Source organism: Neophocaena asiaeorientalis, unplaced genomic scaffold, assembly GCF_003031525.2.
Source record: "Neophocaena asiaeorientalis asiaeorientalis breed wild unplaced genomic scaffold, Neophocaena_asiaeorientalis_V1.1 scaffold432, whole genome shotgun sequence".
NCBI classification, from domain to species: Eukaryota; Metazoa; Chordata; class Mammalia; order Artiodactyla; family Phocoenidae; genus Neophocaena; species Neophocaena asiaeorientalis.
In genome coordinates, this window is record NW_020174549.1 from 486,629 (window position 1) to 509,089 (window position 22,461).

Genomic DNA, 22,461 nt, shown 5'->3' on the forward strand with positions numbered 1-22,461 from the left:
ACAAATCTTACTCAGATTTTGCTAGTTTTATATGCACTTGTGTCTAAAGGTCTGTGCAATTTTATCATGTGTAGATTTGTATAACCCACCCCACAAGCAAGCTATAGACCTGCTCCATCACCACAAACATCCCCCTTGCTACTCCCTTATAGTCACACTCATCTCCTTCTCGCTCCATATCCAACCCCCCCGCCCCCCATTTCCTAACACCTGGCAACCACTAATCTGTTTTCCATCTCTGTCATTTTGTCATTTTCAGACTGTCATATAAATGCAATCATATAGTTTGTAGCCTTTTGAATTTAGCTTTTTTCACTCAGTATAATTTCATATGTTTGTGTCTTAGTATATATATGTTAACAATCATGATTTTATATTTATCAGGGAATAAAATGATATTAAAATGTCCACCTCCCAGATTCATCAAATGGCTGGTCTTATTTCTGACTTATATTGGCATCTCTGTATTATTTTTCTGTCTTAAGAAGTCTTACCTACAAACATGAATAGGGTAATAATGCTGGTTAAATGTTAACTACCACTGCATATTGCAATGCCTTAAGGGAAATGTTCAAAGGTTACATTTTGTCCAAACATAATAATGGAGGGGGCAGGGGTGTCTCTTATCAGATGGTGTTTCAGGGGAATTTCTTAGAATTAAAAAAAAAAAAGAAAAAATATTAGAATAAAAACACAGGAAGGTTAAATGCTAGAAAATTTATAAACTAAATTACTGTGACTGTCTTACTTTTCAAAAGTATAGAGCAATTAGCAAATAAAGAATGTGTTATCCTCTTTGCCATCAAGAAGCCAGTATACAGAACATAAAGCTCTCATGCAAAGCCAGGTCATGTGGGTGATATCTGATCATTCCAGAAACTCAGAAACTTCTGCTGACATTATAGAAGGCCACGGTTTTCCAATGTCATATGGATTATGGGGATAGCTAGGGTTCTAAAAGTGTTGTAGCATAACTAAATTCCATACTATCTACTGTTTTTGAATCAGAGAAACTCACAAACCTGTGGAGCTGAATCCATGAGAAGTCTTTTAAACTTATGACCAAGAGGCAGGGGAAAGGACAAGGTTTCACCTTGTTCTGTCCTGAGTAGTTTTTTGATTATCTAGGCTTCTGTTGTAAAACTGGATGTTAAGTATTTAGGAAATGCCATACAGTTCTATTCATTTTAGTCAGGTATACTTTACACTGGAGACTTTTCAGAGTTATTGTTAGTAACATGGACAGTGAGTTTGAGATAGACTTCATGTTTATTTTTTAATATTGAAATTTATTAGTTACCTTAAGGCATTGGCTAAGAGAAATAGAACTTTTTTTTAAAAATAAAGAGTAAATTGGTTCAGCTTTTAGGGAATTATTTTGGCAATATTTATTAAATCTGAAAATGCTTATGCCCTTTGTTCTGCAATTCTGCTTCTAGCAATCTATTCCTCAGATATAATTGTATGTGTGCAAAGATGTTCAAACATACATGATGTTCTCTGCAATACTGTTAATTATTTTGACTAATTAGAAACTGTAAATTTCCACTATTTTGGAAAAGGTTAAATAAAATTATGGCACATGAAATTATGAAATACTATGCAGTATTAAAAAGAATTAAGTAAATGAAAAGTACTGACATGAAAAAAATCTCCAGGATTTTTACGTGAGAAAAGCAAAAACCAGTGAGGGTCTTGGAAGGATGCACACACAATTGTTACACTGGTTATCGTGGGCAGTAGGTGGCTTGTGAAGAAAAATAATTATAACTTTTTAATATTTAATATTGTTTGAATTTTCCAAATGAGCATGTATGCATATTATTACTTGTGTAGCTAAAAAAAAAAAAAATTAAGGAAATTTCATCAACAGAATATATCCCTAAAACAACAATAGCAAGACCACATCAGCTATTTATCTTGCTGATATTTTTAATATCCATCTAGCAATGTAAGTTGGCAATGTTTACAACTGCAATTAGATTTAACGTACAAAACAGAATATATTTGACCTTTTGCAAAGTGGGATTTAGGTTACATACAGTATTTTAAAAATGATCTCTCTGAATTAGATACCTGAGCTGTTTGAAAACTGTTTTGCCAATAAATAAATAAACTAAGGGAGGAATCCATGCAACCGCAAAGGCTGGGACCTGATTTTCTTGGATAGCCCTGCAGTGCTTGGCACAAAGTAATAAATATTAAGTGAATGATGGATGAATCGACAGCTTAAATCTTTTAGGTAGCACCCACTTTTAAAAAGCGGGATAGTAGCAAGGACAGATGATTGAGCTTCTTGTTACTGGCTTTTCATATGAGGATGAGAGGGAGCGGCCCCCTCTTCCTACTCAGGAGGTTAAGAATTTGGTGGAGGACAGCGTTTAGTGGCTCACGTTTTGGCAATCTCCGAATTGAAAAATCATTCAATTTCGGAACCAAACAGAATATAAAAGGGAAAAAAAGCGAGTTGCCGCTAGTTATATGCTTCTAATTTTGCTCAGACTAAGAGGAAAGGGCTTTAGCGGGTGTGAAACTGTAGGCAAATCATTCTATTCATGTCTAAATTTTCATCTGAAAAACGAGAATAAGCACTCCCTCATAGGTTTTTGTTGTTGTTTTACAGGGAGAATGTGGAAACTTTTATAAAATGCTAGCAATACAGTGGCCATTCCATATTGTGCGATAAATGTTTCCCATAAATTCGATCCCATACAGTCGAGGTCGAAAAGCACTGAGAGACTAAAACTGTATAAAGACGCAAATATTCTCAAGTTCGGGGCAGTCTCTTTCCCCTCTGTCATCTTCATCCCAACCACACCTATCGAGCCGGTGAGGGTCACCGGGCGGGTGACTGGCGCTTCCTGGGTCTGCAAGGCCTGGGGCTCCGAAGACCACAGCCCGCGCCGGGCCTCCCTGCTCCGGGCCGAGCCACCAACAGCCTTGCCCACCTGGGGCAATTCCGCCGCGCTGCTGGGGCCCTCGCGGGACACTCCTACCTACTCTCCGGAGTCGGGTCCCCAACGCTTTTCCCGCCGGTAGAGGGAGGTGTCCAAGCTAGGCCGCCCCGGGCGCAGAAGCCGGAAGGCCGGCGGAGCCCGCGGGAGCGCGGGTGGGGCGGCGAAGCGGGAAGCACAAGGCGCGCGCTCCCGTGAGCGCAGGAGGGAAAAAAAAAGGCGGGGGCACGGCGGTGGCGGGAGCGTCCCTGGTCTCCCCCCCTGCTTTCCACTCTCTTTCCACCTTCGACCGGCCGGAGCTCGAGAGAAGCGCAGCTTGCCGGTACCCGGAGCCGCCCTGCTGCCGCTGCCTCCTCCCTCCGTTCGCGGTGGGCCCGTCACTCTCCGCACTGTGCGCTCCTCCGTGTGGGCCATGGATGGGTAAGTGCTCGGCGGCCACCAGGCTGCGCTTGCCCGCTTCTTCTCGGTTCTCGGCCGGACGCGCCGGAGCGGGGGAGCCGGGTGCGGCGCCGGCGGCCCAAGGAGCGGCCCGGGCCGAGCCCGACGGCGGTGCTTCCGGGCGCCTCCTCAGGGAGTCCCGAGACCCGGAGGGGCGGTCCGCCGCAGCCTCTCCTTCCCCCTCGCGGCGCCCCCGTAATGTCCGCCTTTTCACATCCTCGCCCAAGGAAGCGGAGGAAAGCCCGGTGCAGCCCGCGGGTGCCGAGGTCCGCCGAGCCCGGCCCGGCCTCCAGACACTTCCTCTCAGAAAATGGTGCGCGGCGCTGGGGGAGGCGGAGGCGGCGCTCGGGGCGGGCGTCCTCCCGCTCGGAGAGTTGCTGTTTACCGGGGAGGTGGGGCGGGCACTGGAGCTTCCTCTGGCGGGGAGGCGAGTGGCCGCGGAGTGGCGGACGGCTAGGGCACGCGCAGGTACACGTCTGGACGGCGACCCGGTCCCGGAGCCGGGGTCCCACGCGGTCTCCGGGCTTGTGCTGGGAGCTCTGTTAACGATTACCGTACACCGGGCGTCTGGACTCGGTGACCAGGGACGCGTGCCCCTACCAACCCCCCGCCCCCCAAGAAACTTGTGAATTCCCTGCGATGTATGCAAAATATTGCATAAGTGCGATTTTCGGGGAGCTTTGAAACGCTTTAAAAGTGAATGAGGTCTGTGGCCAAAATAAAGATTTAGGATCACCGATATAAATATTTCTCTGGGGACCCAGGATTATGGGGTGGGACCAGACAGATATTTGAATGATTAAGAAAACAACTAGATTAGGATCTTGGTGAATTAGTTGAAGGTCGTAGCCTATGTGCATCAAGATCCAAAAAAAAAACCTCTATTAGAGCCTGCAAATCCACTTATTTATTTTCATTATGCACTTGAGATTTTGTTTGGCCTTTTACTTCATTTTGATGACAAGATTTCTGGAGACCTCTTGGTTGTGGAGTATACAGAACTTGCTTGAACAGTATAGCCGCGTACATGTTGCCATATAGTTGATTGTAATTGTACTGTGTAAAGACGATGGAATCTTCGAACAATTTTTGCCTTCATTAGATTTCGTTTATCCTAGTTTTATAATAAGTCTATATGATAATATATGGGATTAACTCATTTGAATGTACATTGCACACTGTTACAGACGTTAGACAAAGTGCAGTTTTAGATTTCATTTGTGGTGGTGATGTTCTCCAAAGTATTTTTAAAATTTAATTGAACCTATTTTTATTGTTTAATTGAAGCTTCTCTGAGAGCATTGTTGAAAACTCATTTCACACCACCTTTTTCAATTACACTTTATATGTGCGCAGAATTTTACTATCTTAATTGTTTGTATAATTACGCCAATATTTCAGTTGAGAAAGGCTGTGGAAGTAGTATTTCACTATGTGTAGTGAATTGTCTTGACTAGTGGTTTGACTTGAGATACGGAAGCAGACTAGCTTTTTGTATTGGAAAATTTATAGTGATAAGAAAGAGGACTCTTGGCTTATGCATCTTGGCTGTTAAACTCTTGGGCAACTGTGAAGAGCAGACTTACTCTTTCAGATAGTGTTTAAGAAGTTAACTTTCTCTTCACCCTAAATGTGGTTTGAAAGCTAAGAATGAGTTTATTGGTTTAAATATGTGGGGCAGTAAGACATACTGGAAGGTAAGTTCATTTGGGAGTTCAAGTAGCAGCATGATTTACTCTTTGCATCGGGACCAGTACCTAGTACATATTAGACAATCTAATTTTGTATGCACAAATGTCAGTTATCACATTTAGATTTCAAACAAAATTTAAGTTTCAAAAGAAAAAATTTTAACTCTACATGGTTATTGTTTAAAACAATTAAGTTTACATCATTAAACAACATAAACTTGTTTACTTTTATTAAGTAATGATGACATAGGTTATTAACAATATATAGAATTTTATTATAGCTTTCTTTTAGGAGATATGGAGACAAACTTAATTGAAGACAGTTTTTTGGGAGGTTGGAAAAGATGGATTTTTGCTTGGCAGAAGTATGTGGGTTTTTTACATCTTGGTGTTACGGGATATGGTTTTGAACACAGTTTATGCTTTTAGGAGGCTACTTAAATTTCTCCATTCTTCCATAGCCTGAAAAGGGTCCTTTTTCATTATTTTAGATAGTTAAAAAAACAAACCACCAGTCAACATATCTTTCTAGTTCCACCTCAAATCCCAACTGTCGTGTGTGTGTGTGTGTGTGTGTGTGTGTGTGTGTGTGTGTGTGTTCATTTCCTGCTGATACTTAAACACAGTTTTGATGTGGTAGAATTTTTTTTAAAGCAAATCTTTGAAAACTTTGATGTCTGAAGTCTGATGTTTGTGTTTTTAATTCTGAGAGACTGTCTTAGCTATATTTTGGTGAGCCCTTTGGGTGGTAGATGCAAATTTGCAAGTTACTGTCTATTTCTGTAAAATCCACTCACTGGTTTTGTTTAATTTAAAACTTTAAATACGATAATTCATACCAGTGATTTAAAGGAGTGAACTTTGGTGATTTAAAGTTTTGGTTTGGGTTTGTTAAATGGAGGTAAATGGATAAACACGTACTCATTTTATTGAAGCACAACTACATTTTTCTAAATACCAAAAGAGAATTTGATTTATTATGTTTCTTACATTGCTATTAAAGCTTTGCTTTTACACTCTGCTGTTGCTAGACTGTCCCATCACTTTTCTTTGTATTAACATTTCACAACTCATCACATTCTTATTTTTATTATTTGTTATTATAATGCTTTTTCTTTTTTTCTTTATCTTATTATCTCTGTCTTTTTAAAACTTGTTCTCTAACTTTGTTTTCCATTTTCTCTTTTTACTTTTTCCATACAGTGTTGTTACAGATCTTATAGCAGTCGGTTTAAAGGTAGGAATCTTTTAATATCCTTTCATAAGCATTTTTAAATCTTAGTTTTGGCATTTTTTTCCAATGGTGAAATCATCTCACCTGTTCATAAAATTATCTGTTTTATTGTATGATGATAATCTTTCATTTTTATTTAGCTCCAACATAAGTAGACCTGTAGCTAATTTTGGATTTTATGTGTTTATAAAGAGTGGTTACAATATTATCTTGTTTATATAAAATGTGAACAAAAAGTTTAGCCCAGAATTTCGCTTGAACTATCAGGGTATTTATTTGCTTTTGTTGTTTTAGCAGTTACATGTAACCTAGGCTCTGGTTTATTTTCCTGCCATGTCCTTTCTTTTATCTTGTCTTGGATGCATTTATGAGTAATAAAATAATAATAGCAGCTAAAGTTTCTTCAATTCCTATTATATACAAGATGCTTTACATATATTTCATTAATAATTGAAACAGTTCTTCAAGGTAGGTGTTAATATTCCCATTTTAGAGATGAAAAAATAGGTTCAGAAAGTGTGTGTTCAAGGTGTGGTGCACCAGAGTTCAAACCCATGTCTTTCTGATTACAAACCTGACCTTTTTTTTCATTGTACCTCGCTGCCAGCAGTGAGGGTACTGTCTAAAAGGTGAACAATGGGAGAGCTGGATAATTAATATTTTACAGTAATGTTTCTTCTAAGTTATAAGTCATTTCAGTTTTATCATAATCTTCTCATTTATTGGATTCTAAAATACAAATCGAGTTCATCAATATGAGGCTTTTAAAATATAAATGGAAGTTTTAAGATTTCTTTTAGCAATTTGGTATTTGATGCAGCTGAGTTGAGAATCTAGTTCTAGAGACCACTTACAGTTCATATTACTGTAGAAAATGGAAATAATTCATGTGTATATTATATGTATTTTATGTAAAGTTGTTTTGCTGCTTTCTGTCCATCATCTCTAGCTAACAATTTCAACACATGCATTTGGTTTTATTGGATCTGATGGTGGTACTCATATTCCTGAAACATCTTAAAATATAAGCGTAAAGATAGCAGAGTTTTAGACTAACGATAGGATGTTCAAGATTAGCATAATTGGGGACTACTGCTTATACTGTCTTTTGAAGTTGGATGGAGTTAGCTTGCTTTGGCAAACTTCGAACATATTTTATGAGTTGAAAATAAATGGAGAAACCTCTTGGTGGGATATACTTTTTTTTTTTTTTGGTAGATACTTATGTCAGTTTCTCATTTGGGAATGATACTCATAGATAGAAACCGCAGGCTTAGGCTTATGTCTTGGATCCCTTTTGGTGTCTCCGTAGGGGCCTGTGAGGGAAGGGATATTTAAAGTGAGAGTTGTTTTGGTCTTACCAGAAACATAATTTGTGATTCTAGAGTTTATCTGGGAAAAATGAATAGATGAAACATTTAAAAAACTTACACTTGGGAGTTGAGGAGTTATGCTTGAAGGACTGTCATGCCTGTTTTATTTTGGGGAAAAATATATCTTGATGATAGATAAGAGAAAAATTTAAATGTAAGGCTCAGGAACTAGATTTGAATATGCAGTTAGGATCTCTGACTACCTGTGTTCCAGCAAGCAGTTTGGAAACAGAGATCAGATCTTACTCTGAAGAAAGGATAAGCTGATTAGTTGATTCACTTGGCAATACTGGAAATGTCTGTAAAATTATTCATTATATGAAGAAAATTCTCATAAGATTGTTCTGCTTCTTTCTTGGATCCCATCCAAGGAAGTTTAGTTACCAAGTAATAGGCCAATAAGGCTCATATTTTCTCTAGATTGTATAAACCAAAATTAGCGAATTTAAATAAGTTCTTCAAGAATGTCACTTATTTTCTTTTATTTGCTGTCTGAATATAATGACACAAGAAATAGTTTTAGCCAGTGAAAGAGTGGATTTCAGGTTATGCTCCATCAGTTGCTTTCCCGGATGCAGAAAGTAATATGGATTTTAATTTAGAGAATTGAAAATACCCTTAAATATGAAGTCCATTACCTTAGTGAAAGAAAACTGAATTGTTTTTAGAGATTAAGTGACTCACTAGAATGTGTCATGAGGGGAGGAATTTTTGATATTTCCTTCACTACTGTGTTTCCAGTGTCTGGCACATAGTAAGCTCTCAGAAATGCTTGATTAATTAATGGATGCCAAATTCTCACACAGTCAATTAGGTGGCAAACTTATACTGGAGCCCAAGCCTTCTGATTTTGCTAGTGTTTCTTCTAATAGGTATATACCATGGTGAGAGAGAATTAAATTCTTTTTTTAGATTAGAATTTTCTTGAAGATGGATAAACATTTTCAGGCAGCTTAGGGCTGTGCTGTACTTGAGATTTATTTATACCTAGTTGTATACCCTGGGTGTTCTTTGCAGAGTTTGAACCTGCAGGTTCTTTGCAGGGTTTTTGAGCCTTGCCTAAATTAGGCAAAAAATTAGCTTTTGGTACTTCTCATAAAATATTTCTTTTATTTCCATATGTTATTTTATATTCTGAAATGCTTTTAAAAACGGCGAGAAGTAATTGCTGTTCTTAATTTTCAATTCTTTTAAATAAAGAACAAACCAGGTGATGATGATTGATGCTGGGCATGTTTCAAGAACTTTATTATACCAGATAAATCAAGGCATCAGCATTGTGGGTACCATAGCTTTTTGTGTGTGTAACTAAGTGTGTTTTAAATTTCTAGTTCATACTTTAATTATTACTAGCTAATGTATCTTAAACTCAAATATTTCTCATATTCCTGGATAATTTTTCAGAATACTATAGTGGCCATTAAATGATTTTTCAAAATGATGATCTTCCATATTAAATATATTTTAGGGATTTTCTAGTTTATCTTTCTATTTTAAATGATTAGATGAGTATAGAAAAACCTAAAAATTTAGGAAAGACTATAATTGGCTTCTAATAATTATCATGCCTGTCACTATATAGGAAAAAACACTACATTGTATTTAAATTAATTTTGAAGATTGATTTTCTGTTGCTCCACCAGGAGTTAGCAGACTACAGCCTGTGGACCAAATCCAGCTTGCCACCTGTTTTTGTAAATAGTTTTAGTGAAACACAGCCATGCTCATTTGTTTCCATATTGTCTGGATACTTTAACGATACAATGACAGAAGGGTTATAACAGGGACCATATGACCGCAAATTCTAAAATATTTACTTTCTGACCCTTTGCAGAAAAAATGCACCTACTGCTTGCTGTGTTTGAACTACAGAAAAGGCCTTTGCCAGAAATCTTTTTTTTTTTTTTTAAACTGAGCAGTAACTTACATAGAGTGAAATGCACAGGTCTTAAGGGTACAGTGCAATAAATTTTGACAAACGTATCCCCTTGTTTCCTGTTGCCCTTTTCTAGACCCAGTCTAGGCAACTCTTGATTTCTGTCGCCACAGATTTTGTGTGTGTTTGATTTTCATATAAATGAAATAAATATTAATACTCCATATATACAGCATAAGCTCTTTGATGCCTGGCTTTTACTCAGCAAAATGGATTTCTAGATTTATCTATGTTCTATGTATCAGTAGTTCTTTCTTATTTATTAACGAGAGTATTCTATTGTGTGAATATATCACAATATTTAAAAATCCATTCTCATGTTGGTGGGCATTTGGGTTCTTTTCAGATTTGAGCTATTATGAATAAAGCGACTGTAAACATTTGTGTATGTCTCTGGGTAAATGTGTGTTTCATTGTACACTATGCTTAGTAGTAAAATTGGATATGTGTATGTTTAACTTGGTTATTTTTTTAAATGTACCACTATACACTTGGAGCCGCTTTGTATTACAGTTCAGGTTGCCCCACATCCTTGCCAACACTTTACTGTTAGGAATTCTAGTGAGTATAACTATAATGCCTAGTAGCATCTTATTATAGTTTTAATTTCCATTGACCTGATGACTGGTGGTGGTGTGTACCGTTTCATGTGCTTATTAGCCATTCACTTACCTTCTTTTATGAATGTTAACTTTTTTGCCTGTTCTTTTAAAGTGGGTTTCTTGTACACAACATATCGTTAGGTTTTTTGTTTTTTTTTTTTAAATCCACTCTGAGCAATCAGTCTTTTAATTGGTATATGTAGGCCATTACCATTCACGTTTCAAGGGATGATTAATTTAGTTAAATTAATAAGTACCTTGTTCATAACTGTTTGTATTCATTAGCTTGTTCTTTTTTTCTCCTCTTTTTTTTTTTTTTTTTTTTGCCTTCTCTGGTTTTAATTGAGCATTTTATATGATTCCATTTATTTCCTCTGTTAGCATCTTATACCTCTTTAAAAAAATTTTAGTGGTTGCAGTATACATTTACAGCTCATTTTAAGTCCACCTTCAAATAATGCTATGCTGCTTCATGTATACTGCAGGTACCTTCAACAGAGCATTTCTAATTTCTCCTTCCTGTCCCTTAGGACACTGTTATCCTTCATTTTACTTAACCATATGCAGTAATCACCCAATACATTGTTACTATTATTACTTTAAATAAACAGGCTTTTTAGATCAATTAAGAAGTATAAAATACCTTCATTTATTCCTTCTCCAACTGTCTTCCTTTCCGTATGTAGATCTGAGTTCTGATCTACATAATTTTTCTTCTCCCCAAAGACCTTCTTTTAACATTTTTCGTAGGGCATGTCTACTGATAATACATTTCCTTGGTTTTTGTCTGAAGAAGTCTTTATTTGTCCTTTACTTTTTTGTGGGGGGGGGGGGGGACGAACCCGTGTCCCCTGCATCAGCAGGCAGACTCTCAACCACTGCGCAACCAGGGAAGCCCCTCTCCTTTGCTTTTGAAGGATGCTTTTCATATAGAATTCTAGGTTGGTGGGGTTTTTTTTTCTCCGTTAACTCTTTAGATATTCCACTCTACTTTTCTTCCTGCTTCCATGGTTTCTGATGAGAAAGAAACCTCTGTAATTCTTATCCTTAGTCCTCTGTAGGTAAGGAGGTTTTTTTCCTCAAGATTTTCTCTTTGTTTTTGGTTTTCTGCAGTTTGAATGATCTGCTGAAGTGCATATTTTTTGGTATTATCCTACTTGGTGTTCTCTGAGATCCTGGGTTTGTGGTTTTGGTCTCTATCATTGATTATGGAAAGCTCTTGGTCATTCATTACTTTGAAATGTTTTTTTCTGCCTCACTCTCTTTTTCTCTTTCTTTCTTTTTTTTTTTTTTTCCAGTTCTTTTTTCTCTTTGCTTTTCTGTTTGGGAAGTTCCTGTTGAAATGTCTTCAAGCTCGTAATTCTTTCTTCAGCCATGTCCAATCTGTTGACGAGAGTTTGTATAAGATTGGTAGTATTTTTTCCTTAAATGTTTGATAGAATTCATCAGTGTAGCCATTTGTGGGTGCATTTTCTTTGCAGGAAGGTTTTTAATTATGAATTCAGTTTTAAAAAATAGATATTGTGCTGTTCAGATTTTTTTCTTTCATTGCATCACACAAAATTTGGTGTGCTGGGTTTTAATTTTCACTCAGTTCAAAGTATTTTCTACTCTTAGTGTGATTTCTTTTTTTACCTATGATTATTTTTTTTAAGATTTTATTTTATTTTATTATTTTTTTTGGTTGGTTCATTGGTTTGTTTATTTATTTATTTTTGGCTGTGTTGGGTCTTCGTTTCTGTGCGGGGGCTTTCTCCAGTTGTGGCAAGCGGGGGCCACTCTTCATCGTAGTGCACGGGCCTCTCACTGTCGTGGCCTCTCTTGTTGCGGAGCACAGGCTCCAGATGTACAGGCTCAGTAGTTGTGGCTCACAGGCCTGGTTGCTCCACGGCATGTGGGATCTTCCCAGACCAGGGCTCGAACCTGTGTCCCCTCCATCGGCAGGCAGATTCTCAACCGCTGCACCACCAGGGAAGCCCTACCTATGATTATTTATAAGCGTGATTTAATTTCTAAATATTTAGGGGTTTTCAAAGCCAAATCTTGGGATTTCTGTTTTTAATTATTTTTATTTATCTTTTTGAAATTTAATTAATTAATTAATTAATGGCTGCGTTGGGTCTTCATTGCCATGCTAGTTGCGGTTAGTGGAGGCTACTCTTCGTCCTGGTGCACAGGCTTCTCATTGCAGTGGCTTCTCGTCGCGGAGCACGGGCTGTAGGTGTGCGGGCTTCAGTTGTGGCACGCAGGCTCAGTAGTTGTGGCACACAGGCATAGTTGCTCCACAGCATGTGGGATCTTCCCGGATCGGGGCTTGAACCCACGTTCCCTGCATTGGCAGGCAGATTCTTAACCACTGTGCCACCAGGGAAGTCCCTTTCTATTTTTTTAAATGCTACTTTGATTAGAGAACATGCTGTATACCATTTCACACCTTTACATTTTCTGAGGTTTGTTTTAATGTCAAGCTATAGTCTGTCTTTATGAATGTTCTATGTACACTTAAAAAAAATGTATAGTTTACTTTTGTTGGGTGTAGTACCTTATAAATGTCAATAGAATAAACTGAAGTTTCAAGTCTTCTCTAACTTTCCTGATTTTCTTTCTATTCTGTTAATTACTGAAAGGGGAGAAGAATATTGGAATTTCCATCTGTAGTTGTGGTTCTTTTATTTCTTTTTGTAGTTCTGTCAGTTTTTGCTTTATATATTTTAAAGCGCAGTTATTAGATGCATTCACATTTAGGAATGTTATATTTTCTTGATGAATTAACCTTTTAAAAAATCATTTGTAATATATATCTTTATCTAGTAGTAGTTCCTGTCCAGAAATCTACTTTGTGTGATAGTAATGTAGTCATTCTAGTCATTCCAATTTTCTTATGATTAGTATTTGTGGGGTATATCATTTTCCTGTTCCTTTTCCTTTTCTTTTAATCTGTCTGTGTTTAAGATAGGTTAAAGGATGGATGAGCCAAAGAGATAACAAATAGCAAGATGGTAGGCTTAAATCTACTTGAAGGATTAGGTTTCTAAGGACTGGCTTCTCTTGCTTTCTTTTTGTTTACTCTGATAAAAGTGAGCTACGTTATGGAGAGGTCCATTTACAGAATGAATCCTGCCAGCAACCACTTGAGTGAGCTTGGAAGTGGGACCTCCATTTCCTCTATTGAGCCTTGAGATGATTGCAGCCTGTGAGAGACTCTGAGCCAGAGGACCTAACTAAGCCGTGCCCAGGTTCCTGACTCTCAGAAATTGAGTTTAAAAATTCTTGTTTTTATAAGTTGCTAGATTTTGGGGTAATTTGTTATGCATCCATTCATAACTAATACAACTGCCTAACTCAAAGTAGTGAATAATAAATACTGAAAAATGAATAGTAAAATAGCTTATTAATGTCCCAGTAAGATCATGTAAGTGCAAATACTTTTTTGGTTGTAAATCACTGCTGTGCATATGACTTTTTTTTTTTTTTTTTTTTTTTTTTTGCGATACGTGGGCCTCTCACTGTTGTGGCCTCTCCCGTTGCGGAGCACAGGCTCCGGACGCGCAGGCTCAGCAGCCATGGCTCACGGGCCCAGCCGCTCCACGGCATGTGGGATCTTCCTGGACCGGGGCACGAACCCGTGTCCCCTGCATCGGCAGGCGGACCCCCAACCACTGCGCCACCAGGGAAGCCCGCATATGACTTTTTTATATTACCACATTCTCTCTCTCTAATAGCTTACCATAATTTATACATACTTTGATTTTTCCCTTTTAAAGGTTTTCTTTTTTCATAGTATACTAATGTGGTGAATTTCATTGATATCTTAGTTTTTTTAAACTTTAATACAAACTTACAGAAAGGTTGTAGAATAGTATAAAAACTTATATAACCATTACCCAGGTAATTCACATTTGCCCCATTTGTTTTATTATTCATTTATAGTGTTTCTCTCTTTTTCTTTATACATATGTGTATGTTACTTTCTGTAGATACACATATATCTCTCTATATTCTTTTTTTCACTTTCTGAATCATTATTTGGTTAGCATGATTGTCAGCCCAGCTTCTCCACTATATTGTTACTAATTTTCCCTTTGTAATTAATAGTTCGTCAAGGAGATTCCTTGAAACTTCATTGATATATTATTTTACTTTATTCTTTCACCCCTAAATACTTTAGAGTGTAATTGCCTAAAAATAAAGACATTTTACATTACTGTAGCATAATTATCAAAATCTGGAAGTTAATCTAAAATGTTTCCTCAGTCTTTTTGATTCATGATATTTTAAAAGAATATAGGCATGTTATTGTGTAGGATATCCCTTACTTTGAGTTTATCTGTTTCTTATAAATAGATTTAGGTTATGTATTTTTGCAGGAATACCACAGAAGTCATGTTCTATTCTCAGTGTATTTTATCAGAAAGCAGAGGATGTTGATTTGTCCTATAACTTGTAATGTTAGCTTTGATCACTTGGTTAAAGTTGTATTTGCCAGGTTTTCTGCTGTAAATTTACTGTTTTTCTCTTTGCAACTAGTAAGTATTTTGTGAAGTGGTACTTTAAGGCCATGCTAATATTATTTTAATTCTCAAATTTTAATCTACTAGTTTTAGCATCTATGTGATGGTTCTTGCCTTAATTCGTTATTATAATGATATTTGCAAAGAGGTGATTTTCTAATTTTATTTTTGGAATCAAGATTTCATTCACTAGCTGCTTAAAATGAACTGATTAACTTTAATTCTTCTGCTGTTTTGTGGAACAACTTTTTTCTTCAAAGTTTAGTTGCTCTCACCTGCAAAGTCATCTGGACCTGGGTTGGTAGTGGGGGATAGGGATGTCTTTGTCTATTATTTCACTATCTTTAATTCTTATCGTGAATTCAGGTTTTTTATTCCTCTCACAGTAATTTTAGGATTTGGATTTGCTCTTTTGCTCTCAATTTTTTCTTTTTTGAGTTAATTTTTTTTTTGAGTTAATAATTAACTCAGTATTTTAAAATCTTCTGTTTTCTCATAAATGTATTTACAACTATAAATTTATCTTAAAGTACTAAAGCTGGATCCCACAAGTTTTGGATTTGTGTTTTCATTTTTATTATATCTAAGTATTTTTATATTTTACTTATGATTCTTAAAAAATTTCCTTTATTTATTTATTTATTTTTGAAGTATCATTGAGTTACAATGTTGCGTTAGTTTCTGGTATACAGCAAAGTGCTTCAGTTACATATATATGTTTATTTATATATATGTATATATATTCTCTTTTTCAGATTCTTTTCATTATAGTTTATTACAGATACTGAATATAGTTCCCTGTGCTCTACAGTAGGGCCTTTTGTTTATGTTTTATATATAGTAATTTGTATCTGCCAATCCCAAACTCCTAATTTATCCCTCCCTCCTCTTTCCCCTTTGGTAACCATAAGTTTGTTTTCTATGTCTGTGAGTCTGTTTCTGTTTCTTAAATAAGTTCATTTATATCATTTTTTAGATTCCACATGTAAGTGATATCATATGATATGTCTTTTTCTGACTTCATTTTAGTATGATAATCCCTAGGTCCATCCATGTTACTGCAAATGGCATTATTTCATTCTTTTTTATGGTTGAGTAATATTCCTATGTATATATATCACAACTTTTTTATCCATTCATCTGTTGATGGACATTTAGGTTGCTTCCATGTCTTGGCTCTTGTAAATAGTGCTGCTAGGAACATTGGGGGGCATGTATCTTTTCGAAAAAGTTTCCTTTTTAACTCCAGGATTATTTAGTGGCTTTAAAAGTTTAGTTCCCAAACATTAGCCACTCTTTTTAATTTTGTTTCTAATTTTATTGCAGAGAACATAGTATGTTCAGTATATTCCTTTGGAACATATTGAGACTTCTTTTATGAACTAATATGGGAGTTGGCAAACTATGGCCCAAGGGCTAAATAGGGCTCACTGCCATCTGTTTTTATGCATCCTGCAATCTAAAATGGTCTTTATACTTCTAAATGCTTGAAAGAAATCCAACGATTAATACTTTGTAACAGGTGAAAAATAGATGAGATTCAAATCTCAGTGTCTATAATTAAAGTTTTATTGGAACACAGCCACGCTCATTCATTTTCATATTTTGTGAGTTATGACAGAGACTGTATGGCCCACAAAGTTTAAAATCCCTTACTATTTGGCGCTTTACATATAAAGTTTGCTAGCCTGATACAATGTCTGTTTTTATAAATGTTTATTCTTTTTTTTTTTTAATTTATTTATTTATTTATTTTGGGGTGTGTTGGGTCTTCGTTTCTGTGTGTGGGCTTTCTCTAGTTGCGGCGAGCGAGGGCTACTCTTCATCACGGTGCGCGGGCCTCTTACTGTCGCGGCCTCTCTTGTTGCGGAGCACAGGCTCCAGACGCGCAGGCTCAGTGGTTGTGGCTCACGGGCCTAGTTGCTCCGTGGCATGTGGGATCTTCCCAGACCAGGGCTCGAACCCGTGTCCCCTGCATAGGCAGGCAGATTCTCAACCACTGCGCCACCAGGAAAGCCCTAAATGTTTATTCTTAACTGGATGTCTGGTTCTGCATTCAGTGTATCTATTAGTTCAAGTTATTGATTGTATTTTTTTTCTGGTCATATTTTTTATGTTTGGTCTATTACTTTCTAAGAGAAATGTATTAAAATTTCAATTCAACTGTTGATCTATCTTTTTTCCCTACATTTCATCAAGGTTTTTCTCACATTATTTTGGTTCCTGAAATCCACATATCCCTTCAGCTTCTCCAGCTTCTCCAGCTTCTCTGTGGTTGATTTTGGAGATGGGAGTTAACAATTCATGTTAGCTTCAGGCTTCAGACCAACCTATTTATTACTTAGTATGAAGTACAAAGGACAGTGGTAGCTTCAGGCTTCAGGCCAACTAATTCTAGTTTCAGGCTTCAGACCCACCTATTTATTACCTAGTACAGTGAGTACAAAGGACTATCACCTAGACATGTTATTGTGAAATTTTAGAGTTCCACCGATGAAGAGATGATTCAGAAAGCTTCTGGGGAGGTGGGGGCAGAAAGCAAGTCAACTTCAAAGAAATGAATGTCAGACTGGCATCTTACCAGCCCTACTATATGCTAGATGAAAATGGTGAATCTTTTCCTAATTTTCTTAGGAAAAAATAATTTTTAACCCAGAATTCTTGGCTGTCGAATGATTAGTTATGAGGATAGAATTTTCAGACATGCATGGACCCAGAAAGTTTACCTTGGTGTTTACCATCATTTAGGTAGTTGTTAAGGTTGTACTCCAGCAAAATAATAATGTGAACTAAGGACAAGGAAGACAGAAGTTCAGGAAAAAGTTGAGCCAACCCAGATGAAAAGTGAAAAGAAGACCTTAGTTAATAGCTGTTCAGAAGTCCTAGAAAGCAGTCATTCTAGATTGAAGCAGGAGAAAAGGGGGTTTTAGGAGGGAGATCTTCGGAAGAAAAATGAGGACTGCATAGAATGAGTGGTGCCATGAAGAGTTTGGGGAAAATATGATGATAATAGTGTGAGGAAAATACAGTTTTAAAATATCACGGAAAGCAAAAATTAATGAATGAATAAATAAATAAAAATGTCTAATTATGAACCAAATTAGAATGTAGCATAATATTAAGAAATTGGTAGAGTATAATAAAAAATCCATTTGATCTTGATTCTAAGAATAGTCTTTTTCAAGTGGTTCTAAGGTTGTGACATTAGACGCATAGAGTAAAAAGTGAAGTGTTCCAGGATTATGTTTCCTTGAACAATATTTATATAGTAATAAAAGTGTAAATGCTGTTTATTGATTTTCAACTTTGAGTCAACCTTTGGACAGGACAGGAATGGACAAAGCCCAGAATGCTATTGTTGGAGGGCAGAATGTAACAAGCATACCAATAAAAGTAAAAATGAAGTTGGCAGAGGGCGGGAGGGAGGGAGGGAACAGATTGCTAGCCCCCAAAGCTTTCTTTCAAAATGGAGAATCAAGAGGTAATGTCAGATTGACAAAACAAGCAGTAAAGATACAAATGTAGTATTTAAAGTTCAAAGATACTTACACAAGAATTAAAATTAAGAGCATATATTTCAAACATTGAGAGAACAGAAAAAGGAATTATAAGAGATAAACGAAGTTTTCGTATTAGAGGTCAGCCAGTTTATTTTTAAAGTTGATAACTATAAGCATATTATCTAATGTTGTGGTGACAACCATTAGAATAAGAACTGTTTAACGATTCTGTTTGGGTGGAGAGATTTGCTTTTATCATATAGACTATTTTGTAAAATTTGTTACAGTACACGTATTTGATAGAAGTAAAAATTAAATTCATGAATAAAAGTTACAAGGACAGAAGTAATTCACCAAAAAATAAATTCAACTGTGTGTATAGGGAGATCTCTCATTCACATTGTTGTCCCCCTTCTTGTCTTTTCCCCAAAGATAACAATTTTATTAGTTTTTTCTTTACCCTTCTAGTACCTTTTTAATGCAAATATAGGCAACTGTACATATGTTTTCTTCCTCTTCTAATATAAAAGACAGCATATTTCTGTGTACTGTTCTGCACTCTTTTTCTCCAAAACAGGAAATCTTCATTCAAGAGAGGACTCCTGTGAGTCCTGAGGAGTTGTATAGCAGTTTTAGGTGAAAGAAGAAATAGCCACATCCATAACTAGTCATGGATTTCGAGATCTCTCTTAATTATTGATAGGATAAGTAGGCAGAATATCAACATTCTGTTCACCAGTACTGCTTTTGCCTCCCTCTCCCAGATTAAAAAAATGCATTTTATCCCTATCCTGCTGGGTATCAGTATATAAGAAGTCATTTTAAAAGGAAACTTTGCATATCTATTATAATATTAGACTAATTTTACAGAAGAAAAAAACCTGTGGTGTTACTGTAACATGATACCCTAGGTCAAACTTAATACCCTAGTGACAGGGGCTGGATTCAAACAAAGGTTTGTTTCCAAAACCCATGCTCTGTTTTTTACCCCTTTGTGTCTATTGGTTTTAGGAAAACTAATATTCCAGATAGTATTTGGTTAATAAGCTCCATTATTTTTGGACGTTGGTTTGTTCTGGGATAAAAATAGTAGACTACCATTGTGTTAGAGATGGAAGCATAGCTTACAGTCTGCTGAAGCAGTGAAATATACTTGTAGTTTCACTAAGGTGAAGGGGAGATTGGAGTACAACCCTGTTTTGTTTTGTTTTTTAATTAATTAATTTTAGGCTGGGTTGGATCTTTGTTGCGCACGGGCTTTCTCTAGTTGCGGTGAGCGGCGACTACTCTTCGTTGCAGTGCACAGGCTTCTCATTGCAGTGGCTTCTCATTGTGGAGCACGGGCTCTAGGCGTGAGGGCTTCAGTAGATGTGGCACGCAGGCTCGGTAGGTGTGGCTCGTGGACTCTAGAGCTCAGGCTCAGTAGTTGTGGCGCACAGGCTTAGTTGCACCGCGGCATGTGGGATCTTCCCGGACCAGGGCTCGAACCCGGGTCCCCTGCATTGGCAGGTGGATTCTTAACCACTGCGCCACCAGGGAAGTCCCACAACCCTGTTTTTGTGATGCGTTGGAATTCCATCCGTTGAGACTCATAGCCATTCACTCTGCTCTTTCTCAACTAAAGTAACATGAAAACTAGCCTATGTTCATACAGTGTGGCTATTATAAAATTCAGAGGTGCCTTCAGATCATTAAATGATGCAAGAAGGAATTTTAAATTAAAAAAAATTTTAAACATTTTTGCAATGATAAATATGTTCCGTAGAATTGACCAAAAATTCCCATGAAATATATTTGATTGAAAGACCCAGGTATGGAGCTTAAAACAAATGTTGGCAAAATTTTTAAAGTTCATTTTTTTTTCAAAATGAAAATAGCCCATTTCCCTTTGATTAAGTAATGTTTAAACACAAGTGTAAAGGAGAAGGTAAAAGCTAGAAATAATAATTCCTGCTAAAATTTAGGTGAGTTTTCTTTTAGACCTTTTCATATGTTCACAGTATATGTGCATATTTATTATTAATTTGCTTTACAAAAATGAAACATAATACATGTTATAACTAATTTATATGGTTTAAAAAATGAACAATATCTTGTGAGTTTATATCAGGTTGATAAGTCTGGTCCTTTATCATTTTAGTAACCATCTAGTATTTCATTGCATGGATCTGTTGTAACTCATGTAACTAATCTCTTATTTATGAACATAGTGGTGGTTTAATATTTTAGTAGTTTAGTATAGCAGTTAAAAGCATAGACTCTGAAATTGGCCTGCCTGGGTTTGAATCCTGACCCCAACTCTTTATTTGTAGTGTAATTTATATAAGCTACTTAACTCATTTATGCCTTATTTTTCTCATTCACAAAATGTTAATAGGCTTTCCAACTCTTTGTTATGAGAATCTAAAAAATTGTTAGGATTTGTTTATGAATGTGTGAGAAGAGGGAAGTTTCAATGATAGGCTTAATTTTAAAATTTGTAAGTTTATATGTATTTCAGAAAATAGGTGTCAATATAATATTACTCTAGGGCAGTAAGTTATTAAGTATGACAACTAACCAAAACCCAGACCTTGTAATTTTTATGGGACATAGCTATACTTTCCAGAATTCAGGTGATCACAGGGCACCTTTGTTAGAAATAACATTTATTTATAAGCAGTTTTATGACCAGAATTGTGTCTTTTTCTGCAGCTGTATTGGAAGAGGAAGTTTTATTCTTGCCTTACAGAGATTTTTTTCACAAGCAGTTTAATAGTGCCTGTGGTTTCAAAGTTAAGCACTAATATTCCATTAGTTACAACCTTGAGGGGAAAAAAGAGAGTTGAAAGAGGTTTAGAACTTAAAATGTGGAAAGGAAAAGGATAGAACTAGTATTTTTAATGAATGAGCAATGAGATGTAATATTTTGAACCAACACTGATCACCGTAATATTGCTTAATGCTTAGAATTTTATGACGATTTGATAGTTCATTGATGCTAAGGCCCCCCCTTTTTTCCCATATTAACATTTCTGACATCAGGGTGCATCTTTTTTTTTTTTTTTTGTGGTATGCGGGCCTCTCACCGCCGCGGCCTCTCCCACCGCGGAGCACAGGCTCCGGACGCGCAGGCCCAGCGGCCATGACCCACAGGCCCAGCCGCTCCGCGGCATGTGGGATCCTCCCGGACCGGGGCACGAACCCGTGTCCCCTGCCTCGGCAGGCAGACTCTCAACCACTGCGCCACCAGGGAAGCCCCAGGGTGCATCTTAGTGTTGATAATGTACTACAATTTGGTTGACAGCACTTTTTCTTTCTGGATATTAGATAAAATTATGGGGTCTTACACTTGAAGCCTTCTTAGATTACATGAAATATGTTTGATAAAGCACATAGAGCAGTACTGGCACATATTAAGCAGTCAGTATTAGCTATCTTTGTATTTGTTTATTTTGTTCTTGTAAAGGATGATTACATGTACATATCTTCACGTACAGTTCTAACATAAAATAATGTCTAGATGTGGAATAAATGAACCAAAGGATTAGCATAAGATATTGAGAGGAAATTTGTTTATTAGACTGGAGAGCAACAGGTATGTCAGGTGAAAAATAAACCAGGCCTAGATTTTAATTGTACCACCTACCCTCTCTGACCTATGTCGAATAATAGAACCTCTGATTCTTTGAGGGATAATAATACCTACTTTGCAGAGTTGTGAGAATTGGAGAATACGTATAGTAAAATCTTTAAAATATCTGTTCACTGATTATAGGACAGAATATTTTACATTTAGGCCTATTTGGGATATGCAGGACATCTTTGACTTCTTCTTTTTCTCTCACTCCATGTCTAATTATTAGCAAATCTTTCTAAGTGTATTCATAATTCAACCACTCTCCCCAGTAACACTCCCTTTGCCCCTCATCTGGATTATCACCATAGCTTCCTACTGGAGTCTCTGCATCTTCCTCTGCTTCATTACAAACTATTCTCAACACTGCAGCCAGAGTGATTGTTTAAAAAGTAAATCAGGGCTTCCCTGGTGGCGCAGTGGTTAAGAATCTGCCTGCCAATGCAGGGGGCCTGGGTTCGAGCCCTGGTCCGGGAAGATCCCGTATGCCGCGGAGCAACTAAGCCCGTGCGCCACAACTACTGAGCTTGTGCTCTAGAGCCCTTGAGCCACAACTACTGAGCCTGTGTGCTGCAACTACTGAAGCCTGCGCGCCTAAGGCCTGTG

At 37.0% G+C, this 22,461-nt stretch overlaps 1 protein-coding gene across 5 annotated transcripts in view; it reads left to right on the forward strand.

Moving 5' to 3' along the window:
• The first annotated feature begins 3,243 nt into the window (after nt 1-3,243).
• Nucleotides 3,244-22,461, forward strand: part of PTBP3 (polypyrimidine tract binding protein 3) — a 102,657-nt gene continuing 83,439 nt past the window's right edge. For 2 of the 5 annotated variants that reach the window (XM_024757252.1, XM_024757253.1), the window contains exons 1-2: nt 3,244-3,374; nt 6,287-6,320. In XM_024757252.1, the coding sequence (XP_024613020.1) occupies nt 3,367-3,374; nt 6,287-6,320 (42 nt within the window). In that variant the 5' untranslated portion in view covers nt 3,244-3,366. Of the gene's footprint in view, nt 3,375-6,286; nt 6,321-22,461 lie in introns of those variants that run through there. The other 3 variants (XM_024757254.1, XM_024757256.1, XM_024757255.1) reach the window with 3 other exon arrangements.